We start from the raw sequence: 27,042 nt of genomic DNA, 5'->3' as shown, positions 1-27,042 counted from the left end.
TAATACAGTTTGTGTTTTTTCTATTTTGGTATACAGAGGCTAGAAAAGGATGAACATGTCCAATGAACCTCGAAGGACACGTAGCAGCAACTTCCAACAGATGCAGTCATCAAAGCCGATTTGCTCCTAGGCGGCCACTAGCATGAAGCGAGTGCACCGGCCATCTTAGAATAACCATTGTTCGTGGGTCGCCTATTGAAGGTCAGCGAACGATCTCTCGTTCTGGTCGTTTTTGTAAGTGTTCATTGTTATTACGTTCAACACGTTCTAGACTGCATTGTAGAATTTTGAATACTGATTTGCTGGCAGACAATATTGTTTATGTTTTAATTAAGAAACTAATAAAAGAGATACATAATATTCGTGTTTTGTTTCTATAAATAGAAAGGCGTGTTTTACGTTATATTGGTGGTAAACGTGTGTCCGCAAAGGCGAAATCTTTCGGTATTAAGGGGGCCGAGTTGTTCGCATAGCGAAATGTAGTCTCTTTTCTCTCTCTATCAGAGGCAGGGGTGTGTGTGCGTGCTGGTAGGTGGAACTGACGCTTCTTTCATGTTCCCGGTTCTGTGAGTATCTGGAATTGAGCGATATGGAGTCGCTTTACCGAATCCCGTTTGCGGTGCTGGAATGCCCCAACATCAAGCTCAAAAAGCCGTCCTGGTTACATATGCCCTCTGCCATGACAGTATACGCTCTGGTGGTTGTGTCCTACTTCCTCATCACTGGGGGTGAGTGCTGCGCGAAACACTGTTCTGTTTACCCAAGACATAACACACCCAGTCTACTTGTCGGGAGAATGCTAAACAGGGAAATAATAGACTTTCTTTGCATGAATCCTAGTGGGCATATATGAACGAGCTGCAAGCCACAGCACAGATGGCTACGTCTCTGTACATTGGGTAACTTTTTGCATGTTATAAGTAGGGCGAACTGACATATGTAGATTACGTGATTTGACCGGAAGCCCAGGGGTTTGAGCTGAAGCTGGGTCTCTAACTTAGTTCTAAAGTTTGCAGCTCTGGCAGGCTACGTGGACAGAACTGCCAAATCACACCGCGTGCATGGACCAGCCCCTATTTTTCTCTTACACATCATTGTTATTAGGTACATTTATCTTAATACTTGGATTCGAGCAAATGACTCCAATTCTCATAACACACTATTTTTTAAATATAGGCCCAGGACTTTGGGCACTACCGACAAAGGTATATCTGGCAACAAGGGGTAATCTTTAACCCTATTCCTCAGGATGTGCCTCGGACTACTAGGGAACTTGTGTCCACACCGCACTCTCAATTTGGGTGTTAACCAAAAAGGCAAGCGTATAGAGTGGCATCATTAACACATTGCACGCAAAGAGAGTGAGTACAGTAAACCTACGGATGATTGATTGCTGGTACGGATAGGCTATCCAATGATTCCATGTAAAAAGGCACTCCACTTCCTGGCCCCAGGATTTCGTTCAGTAATCCAATGAGTTCTTTAATTATTGGGGAGAGGAGTTGGCCTAACGGCTAGGGTGCTCGACCTCGGATTCAGTTTGGATTGTGGGACAGGCGAGGAAGGCACTGCCTCAGTCGAGATGTAACTATGCTTGGATCACATTTCTGGAGTCAGATTTCAAGAGGAAAAGTGTCACTTTGCAGAGTATGAAGAGCTGATGACGTTTTCAGCCTTCTTTGCAATGTTGCACCACTCCACTTTATACCATTTCACTCTACCCCACTCTGCTCTCCAACGCCGCGAGCTGCCACTGAATTCAATGCCACTCTTCTATGCGCCACTCTACTGCACTCTACCCCAATGCACTGTATGTCACTACTCCCTACGCCACTCTGCCCTGCATTGCTCCACTATACGGCATTACACTCTACACCAATCCATTCTGCACCATTGCACCCTACACCTCCACCCTGCTCTGAAACAATCTACTCTATTCCAGTCTACTCTGTGCCACTGCACTCTACAAGTCTATTCTGCAACACACTACTCTACGCTAGTCTTCTCTACCCCATTTCACTCTACGTCACTTTAATCTTCACTACTCTATGCAACTGAGCTCCACCAATGTACCCTACAACACTGCACTCTATGCCACTTTACTCTGCTCCAATGCACTCTATGACACTGCACTCTACTCTTCATCACTCTATGCCAATGCACTAGATGGCGTGGATTGGGCCCAAAATTAACTCAGCCAGGGTTAAGTCCTTTTTTTCGCGCTAAATCCTTCTCCTCAGTGATGGATCTTGTTGAGTTGTATTAGGAGCCAAGGAGCAAGTTAGACATCTAAAGCTTAAGTTCATTAACAGTTCAGTCAATGATTAGTTTTATTGCTCTTTCAAAGTTTTATTTTTTTATTAAGAGATTAGTAAAGTTGTTTTCTTTATTTTTGGTCTTTATTTAGTTAGTCCACCAATCAAATAATTTTACAGAAATCTCTTTAAAAAAATGGTTAGAACAAAGCATCCTAATTATAAATTTCATTAAGTGTGTTCCATAAAGGAAATATGTTCCCTATTCTAATAATCAAGATCAGAGCCTTAGATTTTAAAAACCCATGCAGTGTTCCATTTGATAGAAAAGAGTGAAATCACAGGAACAGTAAACTTCAGAGCCAAATTAGAATAACAGAACATCCCATAAGAATTAGTTCATAAGACTCAGCCGAGACTCAATAAATCTAAATAGATAAACATACAGTTGCAGTAACAAATTGTCAAATCAAAATAGCAAAGTAAAGCAGAGAGGAAAACAATAGTAACAGTAGCCACAACTATCAACGCTCTGGGTCTAGAGCAATCCACCCAAGAAAAAGCGTTAAAACTACCTAACTAGCATGCACTAATATAAAAGTCAAGAAAACATTGTAGCAGACCTCTTCCTCCACAAACCAATCAGCGGACCGAGTTCTTCGGTAAGCAGGTTCATGTCCTCCTTTCCCACAGAAATTCAGGTCCTCCATTCCCACGGAAATACATGCAGATTAAACTTTTTGTCGCATGGTTAGCTAGGTCTTGTGCGATCCCATGGCACGCACCGCAGTTAACTGTGGAGCACCATAGGTGCCTTTCCCACCTCCAACCGGAGGTCGCAAGTGAAAGGGGACCTGCTAGGGGCCCCCAAACACGCTTTCTGACAGGGTTTCCATATCTGAAAGGTCAGAGTTAAAATCCTGCCTGAAACCGTGCATTGGACGGAGTAAACCACCATCCATATGGATTATGAGCTGTTTCCGACTGGCCGACAGACTCCTTGAACCCGTCGGAAGCCAACCAGAATGACTGGCTGGTTTCAATTCTGACTGGCTGTATCGTAATCAGCCGGTCGGAATTAAACCGACAATGTCGGTTGTAAAACCTCCGACCTAAAGTCAGAATCTTTACGACCGACATCTTAATCGGCCCCTATGAATCAATCATTATTGTTTAAAATGCACAAGTTATTCTATTCAAGGTATATATGAAACCTAAGAAAGTAGGAAGTTCATGACAATCAAGAAGTTCATGACATTCAAGTTTAAAATAAGTAATACATTTTGTTAAATCGAATGATTCTGCAGTTATGACATCTCTAAACATGTCATTCTAGGGTCAAGCTTCTAATTCATGGGCACATTTACAGCATTATCGATTTCCCTTCTAGCTAGGAAAACACTTGTTTCATGGCCTGAGTATGCCTACATGAGTAACAATGATTGCCTACTACAAGTTAGCACATTTCAAATGCGTGTCAGTTTAATGTGAAGTTTTTCTCTTTATGGCACATTTAGCTTATTATGTTAATTTTTTGTCCTAATTTACTCCATTATACTTTACCCCACTCTAATCTACTGTGCACCACTGCACCCTACGCCCCCTCACTTTTCACCCCTCTACTGTGTCAGTGCACTTTACCCTTCTCTACTATACACCACTGCACTCTTCACCACTGCTGCCTACACCACTCCAGCCTAGGCCACTTCACTCTACGCCACTTCACTCTACTCTTAAACAATCTACTCTACAACACTCTACTCCAAGCCATTGTACTCTACTCTGCACCACTGCTTTCTACCCAATTACTCTGTCATTGCACTTCACCCTGCACACTTCACTCTAGACCACTTAACTCTACTCTGAAACAATCTACTCTGTGCCACTCTACTCTATGCCGCTCTACTCTACACCACTCTACTCCATGCCTCTGCTCTGTACACCATTGCACTTTGTTCTGTGCTACACTGCGCCACTATGCTCTGTCCTGCCCTCTACGCCACTGCTCCAAACCACTGCACTCTGTTCGGCAACACTCTACGCCACTGCACGACACGCCACCCTATTCTTCTCTGCGACAATCTACTCTCCGCTACTGCAATCTGTTACCCTCTACAAGAATATCCTCTCCGCCACTGAACTCCACGTCGCTCTGTGCGTCGCTGCACTGTATGCTACTTCACGCTATGCCGCTCTACACCATTGCACTCTGTCACTGCACTCTAATTCACTCTATTCTACTCTGCACTGCTCTACGGCACTGCACTGTTCTGCATTTTGCCACTGCACTGCTCAACTCTAGTCCACCACACTCTGCATAACTCCACACCACTCTAATCTATTCTGCCCCACTGCACTCTACGTCTATCTCCTGTACACGTCAGCACTCTATCCTGCACTACACCTCTCTACCCGGTACCCCTTCACTCTACTGTGAAACAATCTACTCTACATCACTGCAATCTACACCACTCTATGTCACTGCACTCAATGCTAATATCCTTTGCACCATTTTCCACAAAACCAGTGCACTGTACGACACTGCACTCTACTCCAATCGACTCTGCACCACTTCACTCTAGGCCACTCTATTTCACTCTACGATGCGTAACTCCACTCTGACACTCTGCTTTATGCTATTTCACTCCACTCTAACACACTAAGCTACTCTACTCTATAATTCTCTACTCCACTCTATGCTACTGTAGTACTCCACTCTGCAACGCTCTATGCAACTCTCTTTATGCAACTCCATGCCACTTTACTCCCCTCTGTTGTATGACACACTGCTCCACTCTACGCCACTCCACTATATACCACTCCACTTTGTGCCACTCGACTGTACATCGTTCTACTACACTGTATGCCATTACACTTTCCAAACTACTCAATTCTATGCTCTACTCTGCTGTACTCTACAACACTCTACTCCACTCTACGGAATGCCCTCTATGCCACTCCACTTTATAACTTTCCGCTACATTCTATGCTACTCCACTCTGGCACTTTACTCTACACCACTGAACTTTACTCTACTCTACGCCCTTCCACTATGATATTCTACTCCCTCCACAACACTCCACCTCACTCTCCTTTACACCACTAACTTTTAGCCACGCTGGTGTACAACATGGCTAAAATATATCGGCAAAGCTAGTAACTCTTGCATAAGCAAGACCTATTGGCTTTACAGTGCCTATTGGGGTAGTCACAACAAGCAAGCCAATTCAGGGCTCCAGCAGCTTTCCCCCAGATATCTGCTGGCGCTTCTTGAATGCCTGCCTTAGTCCACAGACCCCTCCATTACAACCACAAGGAAGCCGAACAATACTGTTTCTGTGAGTGGACTGTTGAACATTTTGAGGCCCTGTAGGCTGGAGCTCAGATTTGGTTTGTGAGGCAAGATGCCGCTTTTTGACTAAATACAATCAAGATATGGTTGTCTGTTAGTAAAGACAGAAATGCATACTTCATTGAGATCAAGACCCAATGAATTCAAGGTGCCCAGGGTATTAAAAATACGAGGTTCAAGTTGCAGAAATTCGTAGGATTCCCTCCTCCAGGATGCTTATCTTGTACACATTTTCCAACAAATGTAAAATATTTTATAATGTGTGGCAGTCTTTATAATTCAGTGCTCAATCCTTTTCAAAACAACTCTCCTGATTGACCCTGTATGTTCAGTAATTCTAAGAGCTGCTTGATAGTACTGCCTGTATAATACACTCCACATGGACAAAGCAGTGCACACACAGCAGAAGTTATTTTAAAGTTTATGCGGGTCTTGACTAGTAAGGTTTTACCATTTTCTGGCTCATAATAGATTTGCATTTATCTATAGCTAGTCCAGTCATCACCACGTTTCAATTACTCCTTGTTAATGGAGCATTAAAAAAAAAAAGTAGGTGAACAGACATAAACTTTGGTGAATGTGCCCCTTAAGTAATCGGCTTTCTTAAGACGCACTCAATTTACAAAAGAGGCAGTATTTCTTATGACTAGGTTCCGACACAATATATGCCAGAATGTGTTAATAATTGTTCCAACTTTTTGGCTCTGATTAGAAAATCTGAGAAAACAGATTACTGATCTCTTTTTTTCTTACTACTTTTTTTTTAAAGGGGCATTATTTTGATCCCTAGATCCTAGCAATTCGTGCCTGTAGCGAAGATCATCTTTTCCCCCTACTTTCTGAGGCATATGGTCATGGTATGCCCTTCGTTCAAACCTGGAGATAGTTTCAGTAGCGACTGGCTTATATTCACCATTAGAAGTGCAATTATGGTTTGCTTGTATGAGATCATCGTATGAAATTGCATTAATAGTACTGTGTGGATGAAAACATTGAGGAATCCAGACTGAAAACTTAAAAATGTAACTAGCTGTAGGATGTAATTTGGGAACTTATTCTAAGTCTTCTCTAAAAAGTGGAAAAGTAAAATAAACCCACCAACAACATTCAAGACCCGAATGTTGGAAATGCCTAAATACTAGGTCAGGTTAACTCCTTGAGATACATTTTTTGTATACAACTTTTCTTAAGGCCCACTTCACTGATCTTCATGGCTAAGCTGCTTGAGTTAGAATCTAATCAACTATATAGACCTCTTTAAAACCAGACCCTCCAGGATTTTGCGATTTGCCGCGAAATCGGCACTTTTGTAAAAATGCCGCGATTTTTACAAAAGTGCCCGTGAAATCGGCACTTTTGTAGAAATCGTGCGGTATTTGTACAAAAGCCGCTATATCCTGGGGGGTCCCACGCTGTGTGAGCCTCGGCACAAACATACCTCAGACGTACAAACGGCACGGAGGCAGGGGGCAGCCAGGCCCTCTCGCGTGCTGATGGTTTCTGCCCTTCATTTGGGGAGAAGCGCCCCCCCTCCTCCTCCGGTTCATTTTTAGAGCTGGTTTATTTCGGGCTTTTCTTTTTTCGTGCTCTAGCATATTCTATTCTATATTAGAAGTGTAAGTATTGTTAATGTGCATAGCTCAATAACTGGAGTTTACACAACATGACGTCTGCTTAATATAAATTACGTACATGCCTAGCTAAAACCTGAATAAACAGCCTGCACGTGCGGTAGCACTACACCCCCCCCCCCCTCCCAGCTGCAGGGTTGGATTTCCCGCCCCCGCCTGTTCTCCTCGGCTCTGGCAGGTGTCAGGGGCTTGCGGTGGTTTTGGGGTCGGTGTGTGTTATTCCAGGGCGCCGCCGGCTTCCGTGCGCTACATGAACAGTGGCCCAGCGACCCTCATACACTCGAGAAGGCCAACTCTTTCCAGCCGGAGGGAAATAAAAGGGGGTCTTGCACGAGAAGCCAACCCCCTGGGTCCTCCCATTAGGGGCATATTTTTCTTTTATGGCTGGAAGGGGGGGGGGGGGCACATTCTTTTTATCCTTTCCAGGCCAGGCCCCCTGGTTACGACCTGTGAAGCGCCTCGTTGTGGGTGTCGTGAGTTGCACGGGGGTGCCCCGTCCGCAGTCTAGACTCGCAGCGGGGCTTCTAAACCCTGGCACGGCGCCTGCCCCTCGGATCCCAGGCAGGAGCCATGACTTCAGAGGCCGGAGAGCTTTGGGGGCAGAAACCAGACATGCAGGGGGGGTCAGGTGTGGGTGAGTGCCTGTCACTCAATCCCTGCATTGCTTCTGCACTGGGGCGGCCCTGATGGAGACAGGGATGTTCTCCCCGATTCTGGGTACACGGAAGGAGGAGGCCTGTTGTCTTGTTTTGTCTTTATTTCACTTCTTAGGAGGGCACAGGTCCTAAAAAACAGAAGTGGGGGGGTCTAACCAAGTTAGGCAGCATAGCGCGTGACATCACATTGAGTGACATCATTGAGCGCGACATGGCACGTCGCATCACTGGAAGTGGCATCAAGACCCATGTCCTCACAGGAATTGACATCACAAAATGTGATACAAAATTTTAGACCTCACACTTCCGTTTAGCCCAACTGGCAGATGAAGAATTGCAATTCCAAGGGATAACAGCCTTCACCTGTGGGCTGCTTCCTCTATTCCATATTCCAGATTGCCTAATCAAAGTGGAATACTCTGCTAACACAGTTTCCATTGATTTAAGGCTGAAAATGAATGCTTATGAGTAAAATAAAGTGCCGCAAAATTTCCATATTTGTGCCGCTAAATTTGCGAATCCATGCCGCTATATCCTGGGGGGTCTGTAAAACGGAACTTTAAATCGGGCAGTCTTTAATTATGGTGCATTTAATTGATGCCCAAAATAACCACTCTGAACTGCTTCTTTTTGTGAAGTCCCCGACGGCCTTTGGACACTTCTTTCCCACCACCCTATCTTAGAAAGTCATGCCTTTTTTATAATTTCAGTGCCTTGATTGGGCTGTTAGTTTGTCACAAAGAAAAGGTATTCCGTTTTATTAGAGATGGGGTCCGCAGGAAACAGACTTTTTTGTAATTTGAGTTTCTAGCTCTCCTGGCTAACAGGCAAACATGTTCATATGACCCACGCAATATTTCCTTGCCTATTTTACTTTCTGACATTAGGAGTTTACATACCAGAAGTCATCCTGACAAAGCATTACGGAACATAGTATTTTTTGCTCTTCCACCATTTTATTTTTTAGAAAATGTGCATAAAGTTCATCTGTGTAAGAGAAATTTTCTTCCAGTTTTTGCTTACAGCTAAAGACTGTTTGTTTATTCTAGATCCCTATACTTTTTGTATTAGAGTAACAGAGTGAAATGGTGGAAGAAAAACAGCCCCAAATAAATAACTGCCATAATTCGGATTACAGTCATTATATGTCCCTGCCGTCCTTTTAGCCCAGCAGAGACTTCAGTCTATCACAGACAGTGAATGAAGTCTGCCTCGTTCTTCCATGAACACACTTCTTGCCGGTTTGCTATGCCATCTCCACTTATGAACATTCACCAGTTGCTAAACATCAGCGTCCTTGGTTTTGGATCAATTTAACACTGATATGTCTTGAATTCTCATCACAAAGTTTTAATTAATTTAATTATACAATATTACTTATGTGAAGTACATATATGTAATCATTAATTCATTAAAAACCTTGTCTGGCATACAGTTGTAAACTTGCCATCCTGAAATTCTGTATTATTATGTCTAACTGGAATACTTGTATTTGCAGGCATCATCTATGATGTAATTGTGGAACCTCCCAGTGTAGGATCAATGACAGATGAAAACGGTCATCAGAGGCCAGTTGCCTTTTTAGCATACAGGTATGGTTTTATGTTTTTGCTGAAATTATAATTTGCACCAATTTCTTTTTAGAGCTATTTTGACATTGTGTAATAGCTGTTTTCTTCAACTCTGTTCACATTATCTTCCACTTTGTTTCAAATATTTAAATGGCATCGTACTTACAGAATTTGAGTCGAGAGCTGATAACCTAAAGTGATCATCTTTTAATTTCCTCTCCCCGGCTTTCCTCCAAACACCCCCGTGCCTGCCCAGTCTTCCTCAGCCGTGTTGGAAATCACTTGGAAAAATGCAATCTCAGTCATACTGCTATGGTTCTAAATTCATCAGGCGCTATAATCGTATTAAGTAGGCCTCCCGGTGCCTTGTCAGTGTACTTATAGGTTTATCATCAAGTAGCAGACAAAGGACTTTCAAATGCCTGAGGCATCCATTCCCCCAAAATTGAGAGAACATAAGTTTCAGCAGAAGTGCACATTTACGCGAGTTTGTCCACAGCATAGGTAATAGAATGGTGGATTGTCTACATTGTCAACAGCTTCCTTTTTCACCATACCAATCTGTAATTGTAGATGCACCACTACCAATCTTTCTAGAAACATCAGCATGGCTGCAACCAGTGTGCAAAATATTACTTTGTCCTTGGCAAGTGAAGGTCGCCTCTGGAAAGTATGACCAGAAGGACAAACCTAGAATCACATTTTCTCTTAACTGTGTTCCTTGCTTGGCTTCCCTCCCTAGTGTCTTTGTCTGCAAACAGTAACCATAAATAAACATCTTTTTGATAAATACTTGTTTTTCCATCCAGTAGCACCTAATAAAACATAGCTTGGAAAGTATGGCGATACCAAAGGGGATGATGGACGGAGCACTGGAGCAAATCAAACCCTCACCTCCAGTCAACTGATCTGGGTTTAATCCTTCATCATTCTATAGCTCACTCCACCACCCCAGTTCAGACATGGCCATACGCATATCAGTCTGACCCTGTTCCTCATGGGAACAGTCCAGCCCAAACTGCCAAGCTATGTCTTCCCTGGACCGGAAACAAGCATCCTGGTACCGGTTTCTGGCTATTCAGCCGTCATCAGCCAGGCTAGCTTGAATCCAGTGGAAAAGTGAGCAAGGGACCCTCGTCTGGGCATACCCTGCCTACTTAGGGCGAACAAAGCAATATGAAAGGGGATGATGGATGGAGCGTTGGAGCAAATCACTCACTCACCCCCAGTCAACTGATCTGGGTTTAAACCATCCTCATTCTTTAGCTCACTCCACCACCCCAGTTCAGACATGGCCATATGCAAATCAGTCTGACCCTGTGCCTCATGGGAACAGTTCAGCCCGAACTGCCAAGCTATGTCTTCCCTGGACCGGAAACGAGCATCCAGGGACCAGTTTATGGTTATTTAGTTGTCAACAGCCAGGCTAGTTTGAATCCAGTGGAAAAGTGAGCAAGGGACCCACGTCTGGGCATACCCTGCCAACTTAGGGCGAACAAAGCAATATGAAAGGGATGATGGACAGAGCGTTGGAGCAAATCACTCACTCACCCCCAGTCAACTGATCTGGTTTTCATCCATCATCATTCTATAGCTCACTCCCCACCCCAGTTCAGACATGGCCATACGCAAATCAGTCTGACCCTGTTCCTCATGGGAAAAGTCAAGCCCGAACGGCCAAGCCATGTCTTCCTTGGACCGGAAACAAGCATTCTGGGACCGGTTTCTGGCTAATCATTCGTCATCAGCCAGGCTAGCTTGAATCCAGTGGCAACGTGAGCAAGGGACCCACGTCTGGGCATACCCTGCCAACTTAGGGCGAACAAAGCGATACCAAAGGTGATAATGGAGCGTTGGAGCAACTCAAACACTCACCCCCAGTCAACTGATCTGGGTTTAATCCATCATCATTCTTTAGCTCACTCCACCACCCCAGTTCAAAGATGGCCATATGCAAATCAGTCTGACCCTGTGCCTCATGGGAACAGTCCAGCCCTAACTGCCAAGCCATGTCTTCCCTTGGAAAGTATGGCAACATTTTTATCACCAGTCACAACGTTCATCCTTATAAGGCAGCTTTATATATATCCGGATCTTGTCACTTCACCCCCGCCCCTTAAGCTAAGTACCTGTAGTTCATCCATGGCCCTAAATCTTTTCATGCCTATTGGGCAGCCCCTTCCTTCATAGCTGAATTTGTCAGCAGCATGCGCCAATATTAGTTGGCACACCACTTCACACATGTTGGGACCTCTGGCTTGCCCCACAATTAAAAACATCTCTCTCTGGACTACTTAACTCTTTGTTACCCAACTTTTCAATATATCTCGATGGTTAATCATCTCCCCAAATTCTTAATAGCAGGTGTTTCTATCCCTTTCTCTGTGTGATTCTCATTACATTATTGAGCAGACACTGGCTCTGTCCAAGAAATAACTCGGCCTGGGGCACTCCCACACCATGTGAAGCAGAATTCCTGTTTGTCCACAGCTCCTGAGGCATAAATAAGAGTTTGATATTCTCATTTTCTCTGCCTGGATCTAGTATTGCCATGTCAATGCTCTATTCTGAGGCTAGCTTCAGTTTCAGGGTTTTTCCAGAGCCTCCCTCTTGGCGTCGTCTATTTTCACAATTATTTGTCCCCCAAAGAGAGGCTGTAGAGTGAGGGGCCTCTCACCAAGGGTAGCCCCAGCACCTCGAGTTGGCTCTGCCATCTCTAAATAATTTTAGTTATCTTTTCCAGTATTAAATCAATTATCCTGGCCATCTTTAGGGGTGCTCTTACGTCACAAATTTTATTTTTAACACTCATCACTAACCAGATGATCCCATTCTTCTGGTAAAGATCTGAATGCAACATTTGTATCCGGCATATTTATTGGACTGCATTCGATTCCCATCGGGGCCTTGTGCAGCATGTACCACTGAATCATTGCCTGTGCGCTTTTCGACCTGCAATTTGGAAACTGAATTTCAGATATTTTTCAGAAATACAAACCATTCTTTTTTTTTTTCTTCAGCCAAGCAACCTTATGGCTCACAGACTTAGATCCTCAACATGTAGTCATAGCCGATTATGGTTAGCTATTTTTACTTGTTGATTGTAAACAGATTTTCATTAATTTAGTAGCTGTACATAGTGCTGATACTGTTGGTCTGCTGTGCTATATAAGAATATTAAATACAAAATATATTGAACTCTCCACACCTCAGGTAAGCAGCACTGGTTCCAGTGTGTTATAGAAGATGTACTGACTTAACAGTAAGGTTTTTCACCTTCCAGACTCTTGTACAATTTCACAATTGTACATAAATGTTTTGAATATTTCTAAGCCTCCTCCTGTTTAAAACGTATATGAAAATAGGAGTCAATGCCTGCTGCTTATTTTGATGTGCAAGGCATTTTTCTGTAGTGTTTTCGAATTGTGCATGAGGCTATCTAAAACCCCAGTCAACAACTGCATGGCATTAGTCACCGAAACTATCAGTCAAGTTGATAAAAAATAAATGATGAACTTATTTAGATTTTTAAAATGTAAATAACTATTATTATTTTTTTTTTAAAGTTAGCTGAAAGGTTATAATCGCGCTCTGTGACTTGTGCATTGTTTCCAGAATATTCAGTTGCGCTTATTTCAATATAATGAGACCTGCATGTGCAAATTTTTTGGTAGACTTGCTGTATATCTTTTCACACTATGTTTTGTTACACATACCTAATGTGCTAGCAATATATGCCTCTGAAATTTGTGAACTTATTTCCAAGTGGCAGTATGGCATATCTTCCCAGATGATGAGTTGCATAGGAAGGCTGAAATCCACATATTCAGTGTTCAAATAAGCCTAATAACTGCTGGCAGTGAGTGGTTAGCGGTCTTATAAGAAAAGCCTAGATTTGGAAATTCTCTATCTAGAGAATGATTGTTTAAACCCTGATCTCACCTCCGGTAACAAAGCTACAAAAAGTTGTCTAGCACTCTAAATGTTCAGAAAATGTAAGGTGCTCTTACTGTGCATATGTTATACCATTGCAGTACAGGGGTTGTGAAACATGCTGAGTGAGAGCATTCATTATCTCATGTGAAAATCCAAAATGATATTAGTTATTAAAAAGGCATACGTTTATAGACCCACAATTGACTCGAGGAAGAATGTGTATGGTTCGTCTGCCATCCCCACCAATGTAATACCTGCTATGAAAGTTGCATGAGAGGTGTTTAGTGCTGAGTTTAATCTATGCGCTGCAGAAGAACCTTAAATGTAGAAGTGCATTAAGTAAGCAACATATAAATGCAAATTACAATTACAAGCTGTAGCCAGACTCCCAGTAGGAAAATAGATTATACAATGTGGGATTTTCTCACCTATTCATAAACAGTTTAATATGTCTGCCCCTGTGCACTTTTTAAATTGGATAAGGTACTCCTTGCTGTTATAGAGAGATTGCAGGTCACAAAGGAGTTCTGAACGCCAAGTACCAATATATTTCGTGGAACTCTGAGGTGACTTTAATTTCTTTTTATCATACAACCAAAGTATTGTGTTCCGTATTATACGTGGTCACACCATCACTTTTCCCACAAACTGTATGTTTTTTGGGCCTTGCTCAAAAAAGTGGAGAAGTGTGGCTCAATGGTTAGAGCGTAAACAGAAACAATTCCCAACAGGTATTATTGAGAGTCAATTTCAATTGTGCATGCCAGACGGCATTACTGAGAACAGAAAACAAGGAGTCAAAAAGGATCTTAGAGGAACAGTGGTATTATTTACCAAGGACAAGGGTATTCAACATATGTTTACAGTTTTCAGCAGCACTGTAAAGATTAGATCGTGTGACAACCCAGTGGCACTTGGTGCAAGGTGCTATATACAGTTTTAGTGAAGTGAAGTGCAAGTGCTTAAAAACAGCATTGGTGGCGCATAGAATGTGATATATACATCAATTGCAGCTTCAATTATAATAGACAAGTTACAATCACTTGAGACAATTATTTTTGGAGAAAGCTGAAAGTGTCATATGCGTCATTTGATTCAAGCTGTGTTGTCGACGGCGTTTCGATCCCCTTGAGTCGGGATCGTCATCAGGACGGGGTTGTTCTTAATGAATACAGTGCTGTGGACAAGGAAGGATAATGATGAGGGTGGAAGGCGGGAACGGGCAGGCGCGGATGGGATGAGGATGGGGAGTGCGGAGGTGAAGGCGCACTCGGGGCGGATGAGGGGCAAGGTATTAGGTGTTTAGGGCGAAGTGAGGGTGGTGATGGCCGCAGAAGGTAAGGTGATATTAGGGGTGCCTAATGTGGAGAGGAGGTCTGTATAAATTGTGTGGGGTAGTGTATCACAAGGCCAGAGGAAATAACTTACAGGAACCATGCATGGATGCGTGGTCTACAGCTTACGAAATCAATGCGTGCTGGTCACTAGAAGGCAAAAGGCAATTGTAAGGAAAAAGACGCATGGGTCAATGGTCGGTACCGAACACGCACTGGGAGTCTCAGTACCTGGTGGCGTCTTGTCCTGGGACTGCTCACGAGGTTGGGCAGCTCCTAGAGAGGAAGACAACGGGTGCGTGATCAATGAGGCGCAGAAGTGCCGTGGATCGAACTCGAAGAGCGCGATTAGGCGAGAAGCCGGTCGCCGACGGCGGGAATCTTACCTTGGATAAGGAGGGGCACAGAGGGCAGTAGCTCTTCTGGCGTGGCTGTATTGCACTTAATGCAGCGGCAGACAGCGTCTTCTCCGTGTCTAGGAGAATATACCAGTGACCGCGCGGAGGGGGCGGGGCAGGGGGCGTCTGTCTGGGGGCGGGATCTGCAAGTAAGGGCCGAGGTGGCGCGGAGTGAGTGGTGAGAGTGAGGGCGGGGGGTGGGGAGTGGGTGGGGCCGTGAGAGGTTGCCCAGGCAACCAGGGTAATCAGGAAGTCACGGAAGCCCGGGACGGCGCATTGAGACAAAGCGCTTTGGGCAGGTCCAGGGAGCGGGAGTAAAGGGCATGATCTGGAGAAGCAGTATCAAGAGAACTTAGTACATAGGACGCAAGGTGAAATAAACATGACAATTTCAGTATTACATTGTGGAAATTAATGCAACACACACACATATTTGGTAGAAGTGGATGGCGGCAGAACATAAGGAAGCTGTTACTTAACATTTAATCGGTCAGGGTATAAAACCGGACAGTTAATTACATGGCGAAATAGGGGGCCAGTTTAGTCAGGGGGAGCAGCAGAGAGGGGGTGCAGAGTAACGGACAGCTCATATGGTTAAGGTACACTTCTCATTTAATCTTAAACCATATGTGTTTACAGGGTGCGTGTTAGAGGATGGTCCCTGGGGTCAATTAAATGGCGATAGTATTAGTCCATTCATCCAGGGTGTTGAGCCCCTGGTTGACCGAGTCAACTTTGGCAATCCATTTGCATTCTGCTCTGTTGAGCATGGCCTTCATGTTACCTCCTCTGAGAGGTAAGGTGGGTTTCTCAATGACCTGCCATCTGAGGTCCGAATCCGTGTGTGAATGCTCAATGAAGTGCGAGACCAGAGGCGCTGTAAGTACCTTGCAGTTAATTCTGCTCTTGTGTTGAATGATACGTTGTTTTATCATTTGTGTTGTCTGGCCGATGTAAATCAGATCACACGGGCATCGGATAGCGTAAATAACGTTCTGGGTTTTGCAGTTAGAATGTTGGGCGAGGTGGTGTGTCTGGCCATTGAATGTGAATTCCTTGGTGTTGGTTGTCAGCTCGCACACGCTACATGATTGGCATTTAAAATGTCCCATGATCGGGGGCAGGCCCCAGGATGCTGTGATGGTGTTTTTCTCTGTACTGGGGGCCGGCCACGTAATTGCATGCACTAGATGGTTAGCAATATTGTTGCCTCTCTGATATGAGAACAGAACCTCCTCTGTTCTCATATCAGAGAGGCAACAATATTGCTAACCATCTAGTGCATGCCATTACGTGGCCGGCCCCCAGTACAGAGAAAAACACCATCACAGCATCCTGGGGCCTGCCCCCGATCATGGGACATTTTAAATGCCAATCATGTAGCGTGTGCGAGCTGACAACCAACACCAAGGAATTCACATTCAATGGCCAGACACACCACCTCGCCCAACATTCTAACTGCAAAACCCAGAACGTTATTTACGCTATCCGATGCCCGTGTGATCTGATTTACATCGGCCAGACAACACAAATGATAAAACAACGTATCATTCAACACAAGAGCAGAATTAACTGCAAGGTACTTACAGCGCCTCTGGTCTCGCACTTCATTGAGCATTCACACACGGATTCGGACCTCAGATGGCAGGTCATTGAGAAACCCACCTTACCTCTCAGAGGAGGTAACATGAAGGCCATGCTCAACAGAGCAGAATGCAAATGGATTGCCAAAGTTGACTCGGTCAACCAGGGGCTCAACACCCTGGATGAATGGACTAATACTATCGCCATTTAATTGACCCCAGGGACCATCCTCTAACACGCACCCTGTAAACACATATGGTTTAAGATTAAATGAGAAGTGTACCTTAACCATATGAGCTGTCCGTTACTCTGCACCCCCTCTCTGCTGCTCCCCCTGACTAAACTGGCCCCCTATTTCGCCATGTAATTAACTGTCCGGTTTTATACCCTGACCGATTAAATGTTAAGTAACAGCTTCCTTATGTTCTGCCGCCATCCACTTCTACCAAATATGTGTGTGTGTTGCATTAATTTCCACAATGTAATACTGAAATTGTCATGTTTATTTCACCTTGCGTCCTATGTACTAAGTTCTCTTGATACTGCTTCTCCAGATCATGCCCTTTACTCCCGCTCCCTGGACCTGCCCAAAGCGCTTTGTCTCAATGCGCCGTCCCGGGCTTCCGTGACTTCCTGATTACCCTGGTTGCCTGGGCAACCTCTCACGGCCCCACCCACTCCCCACCCCCCGCCCTCACTCTCACCACTCACTCCGCGCCACCTCGGCCCTTACTTGCAGATCCCGCCCCCAGACAGACGCCCCCTACCCCGCCCCCTCCGCGCGGTCACTGGTATATTCTCCTAGACACGGAGAAGACGCTGTCTGCCGCTGCATTAAGTGCAATACAGCCACGCCAGAAGAGCTACTGCCCTCTGTGCCCCTCCTTATCCAAGGTAAGATTCCCGCCGTCGGCGACCGGCTTCTCGCCTAATCGCGCTCTTCGAGTTCGATCCACGGCACTTCTGCGCCTCATTGATCACGCACCCGTTGTCTTCCTCTCTAGGAGCTGCCCAACCTCGTGAGCAGTCCCAGGACAAGACGCCACCAGGTACTGAGACTCCCAGTGCGTGTTCGGTACCGACCATTGACCCATGCGTCTTTTTCCTTACAATTGCCTTTTGCCTTCTAGTGACCAGCACGCATTGATTTCGTAAGCTGTAGACCACGCATCCTTGCATGGTTCCTGTAAGTTATTTCCTCTGGCCTTGTGATACACTACCCCACACAATTTATACAGACCTCCTCTCCACATTAGGCACCCCTAATATCACCTTACCTTCTGCGGCCATCACCACCCTCACTTCGCCCTAAACACCTAATACCTTGCCCCTCATCCGCCCCGAGTGCGCCTTCACCTCCGCACTCCCCATCCTCATCCCATCCGCGCCTGCCCGTTCCCGCCTTCCACCCTCATCATTATCCTTCCTTGTCCACAGCACTGTATTCATTAAGAACAACCCCGTCCTGATGACGATCCCGACTCAAGGGGATCGAAACGCCGTCGACAACACAGCTTGAATCAAATGACGCATATGACACTTTCAGCTTTCTCCAAAAATAATTGTCTCAAGTGATTGTAACTTGTCTATTATAATTGAAGCTGCAATTGATGTATATATCACATTCTATGCGCCACCAATGCTGTTTTTAATCACTTGCACTTCACTTCACTAAAACTGTATATAGCACCTTGCACCAAGTGCCACTGGGTTGTCACACGATCTAATCTTTACAGTGCTGCTGAAAACTGTAAACATATGTTGAATACCCTTGTCCTTGGTAAATAATACCACTGTTCCTCTAAGATCCTTTTTGACTCCTTGTTTTCTGTTCTCAGTAATGCCGTCTGGCATGCACAATTGAAATTGACTCTCAATAATACCTGTTGGGAATTGTTTCTGTTTACACTGTATACCCATCCCAACTCGGTTTATGGGTCCCCTCCTGTTCTTCCTATCATCAATGGTTAGAGCGGCAGACCCTGATGCAGAGGTCTGGCCCGGGACCAGGGTTCAATTTCCGCCTCGGCGACTCTTGGGCTCAATTTCCCCGGACCTGATAATTCTCGCCTCGGTGCCTATTCTAATCATGGGTCCCACTCTGCAACTCTGGGCAATAGCTTGCTTAATCTCCACAACGGCCCCAACAACGCTAGGATGCCTGGCTTCACCTTGGGGGTGGCCAGGAGTGGGCACCTCACAGGGAAAGGCCAGGAAGGGTTCCTCAGCGGTATTTGTACAAGCGCCGAGATGCCTCATGGTGATTCGTGCGCTATACAAGTACCACTACATTACATTACATTACATTCACATGAAAGAGGTAGTTGCGGACATGAAGAACTAACGTGGTAGAATCTCTAGTGTGAAATTAAACACACCAAAAGCAATTAGTAATGTGTTGCAAAAACACATTAGAATCAGTTTAATGTAAATCAAGGCTGTAGCTCAGAGTGAGTAATCACATTCAAAGATTATTTTTCCTTTAATGAGCTATGTGCAAAAAATAAGCAAGTTGCCATAAATGTTTTGCTTCTGCAGGTCACTGTTCAGTTTAGAAAAGCAGAAACTAACAAAACGCGAGTTTGCATTGTCATGTAGTTGCAATGATAATCTGTGACTTTCCTTTCACTTTGGTTATTTACTTGGTCAGCAGGCATTATGAGTTACCACTCCGCTGTAGTACGTTATTAACAGTTGAGCAGATGTGTAATTTTCTTATGGCATATGAGTAGAGACATCACAACTAATAAGTTTATTCGAGACAGATTTCTATACTGGGTTTGCAGGCTTCAAAGTATTATAAGTATATACATTTTCAGTTCATTGACCTAGAAAACGTGCTTATGGCGTGCAAAGTGGTCTGCCTTTTTTAACGACAAAACAGGCAATTAAAAAAAAATTGGTTACAATTAAGTACATTAAACTGACAACGCCACTCCTTAACCAAGTTTTATACTGAAAGAATAAAGCAGAAAATGTGCTCCCATGCATAGTTTGTAACATCAAAGGCAATGTAAGGATTCACTTTAAGAATTCTGGAAGCGGCACGTTCACGCTTAGCAGTGTCAATCAGGTAGTTTATTATTTTTCTGCTGACTGAGCAAAAATCCTAGAACGCTTCTGCATTTTTCAAAGTTTTTCTTGATTGAGAACTTTTTTTAAATGTTCACTTGCTCAGCATCTTAAGACGTTTAGCTCTATTTTACACTGCTTTTTCAAGGCAGAAGTCGGTTATAGGTCTGACGTCAGCCAAGACCGTTTGATTTCACAAAAATGATATGTATAATATACTTAAAGGGGCTTTCAGCGAGCTTTCTTCATCCATTGGTCTGTTGTCATTCACATTTTTTTCCGCCCTACTACTGCATACAGCATGGAGAAGTGGGTCAGCCGTTGCTCACTGGCTAACTTCCATTTGAGAGACTGCATTTTACTCTTTCACAAGGAGCACAGCTCCACACAATGTAGTTCCCCTCAGTGCAAGTGTTTTTGTTTGTGTTTAATTATTACCTTGGTGTTGCCTAAGTGTTTACAGCCTGAAGTGATTGCAAGATGGTTTCTGCCAGCTTTTCACACCACAGGACACATTCCAGCTTTGTCAGTTCCTGCCTCCTGCTGATGATGCTGTAAATTAATTTTGGAGCTGCCTTTGTAATCTGATTGCTGCTGTATCAGAGTATACCACACGGTGTCCATTTGAATATATTCTTTATAAAGTCATATCTTTTTGAAGTGCACACAATGAAATGCATTCATAACTGCTTTCCTGTATGTTTTCCAATTAAGGACTCCAGCTAATACTTATAAACCAATTTAATCTGTATGTCTTGCTAGTTTGATTTCAGAGCCCTTGTATGCCGTGCTTATAGATTTTTAGCTGTTACATTACGAAATGAATGTGCTGTGCAATCACTTTGCAACCCTATCTATTTTTCTATCTCCATCTTTGTATGTGTCTGTCAACCTGTCCGTCGGTATATCTTCGATCTACCTGTCTGCTTCTGGTCTATCAACCTGTCTAGCTTTCTACATTCTCTCTATCTAGCTGTTTGTCTCTCTATATCTATCTATCTTTGCAACTTCTGTCTGTCCTTCTGTCTGTCGCTGCAGCTTCTGTCTGTGTCTCTTTGCAACTTCTATCTGTCTATCTATCTGTCTTTGCAAAATATCTGTGCACATCTATCTATCCCTCTCGCTCTGGCTTTGTGACCTGTTTACACAAGCCTCTCAATCTAGGTTTTCAACCCTTTCTACCGTGTTGTAATAAAGACTTGCAAAAAAAAAAATCAAAAAAGAGTTGGCAAAGGCAAGAGCCTAGCGGCCAGCACCAGAGTAACTGGCTTTTTTCAATTTAAAGCTTTTTTTAGGTCGGTTGTTTGACCTTTTTGATTTTACAAATATTATGCATATAACATAGTTATATATACAGGGTTTTCAGGCTTCATCCATTAGCCTGTTGTTGTCATCCACAGCACACTTCAGTCATTGTCTGACTTCACTGTGAGTTACATCATGCTTCCCTTTCAGAAGGCGCACATCAATACATACAGTGGTTCCCTTTAGTGCCACGGAATACCACGGTAATGCACGCTTTTTTTGGATCAGAAAATATTTTGTCCTTAACAAAATTTATTTTTTAAGATTGAGGGCCTAGCAGTGTCCCCAACAATAACATTTTGCAAACACCACGACAAACCAAAATAAGAATTGACAAAGTAAAGAGACTGGCAGCCAATGCCAGACCTCTTGGCTTTTCCAGTGCTTGTTCTGTGCTTTCTATCTGAGTGATGTCATTTGCCCAGATTTGTTAAGTACTCATACCTGCTTTCTTAGATCGAGGTCTTTCTGGTAGAGGATAGTTGTCTAAGACGAGCAGCTACAATGTGTGTGGCCAGGTGTTCGATGTTCACTCCTTAAGGGGCTAGTAAATCTTTCAGGCGACGTTTTAAAGAAAGCTCTGGGAGATAACCTACCTCAGCACAAAGCTGGGCGAGCTTTGCAAGTATCTGGTTAAGAGATTAACCTCTACATCATTGCTGCTCCCAAGTGTGTTAATATCAACCTCATTCAACATTAAGGGTATCCCTAATCTTTGGTTCTCCATTGAGGTCCCCTTCCACATCAAGATCTTTCTCAACACTTAGGACTTTGCCATTGTTGTGGGTGTTATGTCAATGGCCTTGATGTTAAGTCGCCTCACTCGCCAGAGTGAGATTATCCTGTCCAGGAAGGTGAGGTCTCTCTCTCTTTCTCTCACTCTCCCTGTTACTCTCTCATTTTCACTCTTGCCTAAACCAGTGAAGCCGTTGGCCTAGGAGCTTGTGCCCTTTTGTATTGTAAGATTTTTTTGAAATCTGCTAGTCACTCCTACCAGAGTGGGCTCCCCGGTGATGGCAGAATTACTTCCAAACGTGCATGCCACTCCTCTCCACCGCCCAGTTGCTTTTTAGGTGTTTCTTGACAGTGCAGCTTCTGCAGATGTCGTATGCTTTAACATATGCATTGAGTATGCTTTGGCCCGTCCAGATTATTGTCTCACCTTGTACTGTTGGCTGTGTGGTGCTTAGTTTCTCTGCCAGTGGAGCGCTTACAATGCACAAGGGACTATTTGACACCCAAAATTACTCAACCATCGCAGATTCTGTATCTCATACATGCATTGTATACAGAAAGCAATGACTTGTATATTTTTTTTTGAAGCAGTTACCTTATTAATGTACGGTATTTGTCAGGACCTGAATATGAGCTATCACCACTACCAAAAACATTACTATCACCTACACCACAGCCTTTGTGCATGCCAGTTTTAGCATGCTTTGCCACGGAGCCAAGCCTATTGGCTGTGCTAGTTGAGCAAGGGTTCGCTAGAACTACCCTTAAAAAAAAAAAACCTTAAATCAGAAATATCCAAAAATTAATTCTTTTTTTTTCTGACAGTTCATTGCCAAAAACTTGTTCTGCTGCTGTTTTCTGAATTCATGTTGCATATTCTATTTGACTGGGTGTGAGTGTTTGATTGGTTCAGATGCTCCGTCCATCGCCACCCCGTTTTGTACCGCTTTGGCCGCCATAAGTGTGGCAGGGTATGCTCAGACGTGAGTCCCTTGCTCACTTTGCCACTGGATTCAAGCAAGCCGGGCTGAAGACGGCTGGAATGCCAGAAACCGGTCCTCGGAAGCTTGTTTCCGGTCCAGGGAAGGCATGGCTTGGCAGTTCGGGCTGGACTGTTCCCTGGACTGATTTGCATATAGCCATGTCTGAACTGGGGTGGCAGAGTGGGCTAAAGAACGGTGATGGATCAAACCCAGATCTTTTTACTGGGTGTGAGTGTTTGATTGGTTCAGATGCTCCGTCCGTCGCCACCCCCTTTTGTACCGCATATTCTGTAATAGGCATAAACACCGAAAACATCTAAGCGCTGTCTTTGTGAGTTTACAAATTGTATTATAATTGAATACCCTGTGCAGCAAGTTGTTCGCCTCAGGATTTCCTTTTTTGGTTGAAACGGCTTGTCTTTTTTCCGCAGGGTGAATGGGCAGTACATCATGGAAGGCCTGGCATCGAGTTTCCTGTTTACCATGGGTGGCTTAGGCTTCATCATTTTGGACCGGTCCAATGCTCCAAACATCCCCAAGCTCAACCGGTTCTTGCTGCTTTTCATTGGATTTGTCAGCGTCCTTTTGAGCTTTTTCATGGCACGCGTGTTTATGCGCATGAAATTACCGTAAGTAGTTCAATGGGGGGGCCTGTTTTGTGATTCTGCCATCTTTAACTTTCTTTTCCAAGGGAGTTTGTTGAAAAAACACGGATGCAGTGCAAGGCGATGTACCGTTGAAATTGAGAAAATATATTTTTATTTTGTGATGCTCCATACTGCAAACTATATCTCATCTAGGTATATAGGTTTTTTAATGTCTTGCAAGACTCTGGTGAGGCAGAAGCATTTAATTTATTACATAGTTTTCCCCCAATATGCAATGAGTTGCTATATATTTTAAAATGGGATGCTACTGTATTGCAGAGGCAATTCAAGTTGTGTATTGTATGGTCATGAAGGAGCATTGTTCTCCTGTACCGATGCAGGTTATGATCTTCTATATCCCATTACACTGTTCCTCGAACTGGTAGAAGACATTCGTGCATTTTGTACAGTGTCTTAAGGGGGGATGTTTCACCCAGCGCCTTGGCGTTGAATGTATCGCGATAAAGTGACATCCCATTTGGCTTTCTTCCACTTGAGATGTGCCAGTGGAAGAAAGAAAGTGATTGCCAAGTCTTAAATATCAACTGTTACATTTTGGCAAACACTGACGCCAGAGAGACCTGATCTGAGGGCCTGTAGTCTAGGGGACATAAAAGACTTAGTAATGTAAGAGGGCTAATCTAGACAACCTCTTCTTGAACCCCAGCTTCTCGGAATGGAAAGTGTGGACACGGTGCAAGATGTTAAAAATACACACAAAGAGAAATGTACCTGCATAAGAGCAGAGGCTGATGGTATTCTTTCTATGACACAGAAAAACAATGCAGCTTGCCTTGGGTACTAAATGGGCAGTCATTTATGTGACAGTAGCTGAAGTTAATGTATCATGCGCCAATCTAACTTGTAGAATGGCATTCCATGTATTAGCATCTGATAATGCTTTCTGTTGCACTATAACAGGGGTCTCCAAACCAGTCCTGGAGGGCCGGATCCATGCCAGATTTTTTTGGATCTCCCCATTGAGATGCATGTAGTTATTTAAAAAATCTGGAATGGATCCAGCCCTCCAGGATCGGTTTGGAGACCCCTGCACTATAATTTATGGGCATGTATATTCATGTAGAGACTTTTGTGACCATCATACATTTGTGCACTAGACTGCTATCACAGGACTGTTGTTTGGCCAGTGTAAGTCACAGTGCACATTAATTTCAATTGCCATAATAAGTGGGACATGAGTTCTAACGAATACTATCTCTAGCGCAGGACATTATCATGCCCCAAAACACATGAAGGATGTTATTGCCCCTATCCCTTGAGAGTTGTAATCCGTGTGGATGATGTTTGTTGTCTGGTGTAAATGATTCCTGTGCCACAGAAGACAATGCTACACTCTAGGGTATTTGATGCTTTTTAAATAAGTAACTACAGCTAAACCCATTACATACATTCAGCAACGGAGATTTCCTGTGAATATAGTTGTGGGTTTTTGTTGCAGCGGATAATGCTCCAGGCCCCTAAATAAGTTGTTAAAAGTGCTGGAGGTTTTGATTAACATCTCGTCAGAACCCTTTTGAAAGGTGTTTTTATTTCGAAAATAGTTGGAACCTTGTTTGGAAAACCTAATTGCAAATACGAATTTGCAATGTTTTGTAAAGCTGCTCAATTAATTGTTATTTGTCCATCAGTAGGAAAATATTTGGCTAGTGGACAAGTTTTGAGGCCTTTTCTTAAATTGCTGGAGAGTCTCAGCTGTTTCCTTACAGTATCCTGTGTGTGGGCGGTTTACCAATTTTTCTTTTCTCGAACTTTTATTTAGCGCGAACTTGACCCGAAATCAGCGCGCTTTACATGAGTACCAGTTGCGTTACATGGCGACACATTCATTTTTGTTAAGCCAATGTGTCAAAGGACTAGTTCTATTGCAGTGATCCTAAGTAAGAGTTACTTAAGACAATGCAGTCTGTCATGACAGCAAGGATCAATCAATCAATCAGAGCATTTATATAGCGCACTACTCACCCGGAGGGTCTCAAGGCGCTGGGGGGAGGGGATCAGCAATCCAAAGTCAATCTAGGAGCTGGAAGGGGTTAGAAGATCTGATACAGGGTAGAACAGTAAATAAGATTCACTGATATTGGTATAATTTCAGTGCTTTGTCTTAAAATAGAAAAAACTTTTATATAAACCAATGGAAGAGATAAAGATAAGCTGAATAAAGAAAAGCAGATAGGCCTTTCTGATGCTGAGGTATGATTCCAGATGTTAGCATATAGGTCCCAGGCTCTAAGCGCTCTGAGGCTCTGTTTGGGCTGATCTTGTTATCTGCGGGGGCGTTAGGGTGTCTAGCTTTTTGCAAGAGCTTTTCTCCCTCAAAGGGTACGAGGGTTCCTGCATGGGATTTGGATGCAGGATTCATAGCCTAACTTTCATCTTGAATCAGCCTCTGGTATCAGGGGGCTGAAGCCTCAGTCGAGTTTCCAGCGCCTGATGCAAAACAACATCCATCACTTAAAAAAACGAGCATCCCAAACATCCACTAGTCAAACAGACAAGCCCCTCACCCTTATAAAGCCAGTTCTGCTTTCATGAAAATCTGATGGTTAATGGAGGAGTCTCTCAATCAGTGCAGGACACAACTGGGGTGATATATAAATTTAACTATTGCCTTACATATTTAGAGCTCTGTATTGCAAGGATCTCCTGGTTGTGATCCACCAGTCCCAACTGGGAACTGTTCAGATTCTACTGATATGAACAGTCTAGGCCTTACTGCAGGTACGCTCTTCTCTTCATAAATTTTCCTGAACTGAACCCTAGTCTGGAGGAAGATTAGCAATCCAGCCGATGTTTCCCTTCTGATCTGAAGCCTTCTTTCTACACTAGTATGCAGATCTCTCATTTCCAGATGATCTTCAGCAACCAAGTAGTGGTAGTGGGTGGTGGGCTAGGATCAGCACTTGTGATACTCTGGCCATGAAGGTGCGAGGGCAGAGTCCACCAGAAGGGCTGCCTTGTTTAAAGAGGGAAGTGTTTGCTGACCATGCCGAACATGGACATAACTCTAATAACAAACACAACAGAAAGCAAATGGAACACTAAAGTGTACTGGCATGATTACAGCAAGTCGTGTTTTTCCAGTAAGAAATAAGAAGGCAGGACGAGGCAGCTTTACCAAAAACAGGCAAGGAACTTTAGATCCTAATGGGTGACAATAGAACATTCTGTGAATAAAATGTATGTTTTGTAATGTGCAAAAATGTTGCCCTTTAATATGTCACTTTTTGTGTTGTAACTATTTATCTATCAGATGTTTGTCTCTTTTTGTGTAGTAAATATTTGCTGATCAGATGTTTGTGTATTTCAGGGGTTACCTAATGGGCTAGAGTGTTTTTGAATGGAGCTCACAGAGTGGGATTTGCTGCATGTGGACAACAGTCTACAAATAGAATAATGACAAAAGAATACACCGACTCAACATTGACAAGATTTAAATAAGAACTGCCCCCCACTTCCGCTCAAAGAAACTGAAATCGGGATCATGAGTGACTCTAAAACAGACTTAATCTTTTGACTGGTTATAACTTCTGTATTTTGTGAAATAAAGTGAATTTGTTAATGA

General features: G+C 43.7%; 1 protein-coding gene across 1 annotated transcript; it reads left to right on the top strand.

Moving 5' to 3' along the window:
* Window positions 1-508: 508 nt before the first annotated feature.
* On the top strand, window positions 509-27,042 carry OSTC (oligosaccharyltransferase complex non-catalytic subunit). Its single transcript, XM_078676588.1, has 4 exons — window positions 509-728; window positions 9,393-9,486; window positions 23,244-23,441; window positions 26,788-27,042. Exons 1-4 carry the CDS (start codon window positions 590-592, stop codon window positions 26,804-26,806), a joined length of 450 nt encoding a protein of 149 aa, XP_078532714.1. The 5' UTR covers window positions 509-589; the 3' UTR covers window positions 26,807-27,042.

This window comes from Lissotriton helveticus, chromosome 2_1, assembly GCF_964261635.1.
Source record: "Lissotriton helveticus chromosome 2_1, aLisHel1.1, whole genome shotgun sequence".
Classification (NCBI taxonomy): Eukaryota; Metazoa; Chordata; class Amphibia; order Caudata; family Salamandridae; genus Lissotriton; species Lissotriton helveticus.
Note: the sequence above shows the minus strand (reverse complement) of the source record. Positions and strands in the feature narration are given on the sequence as shown.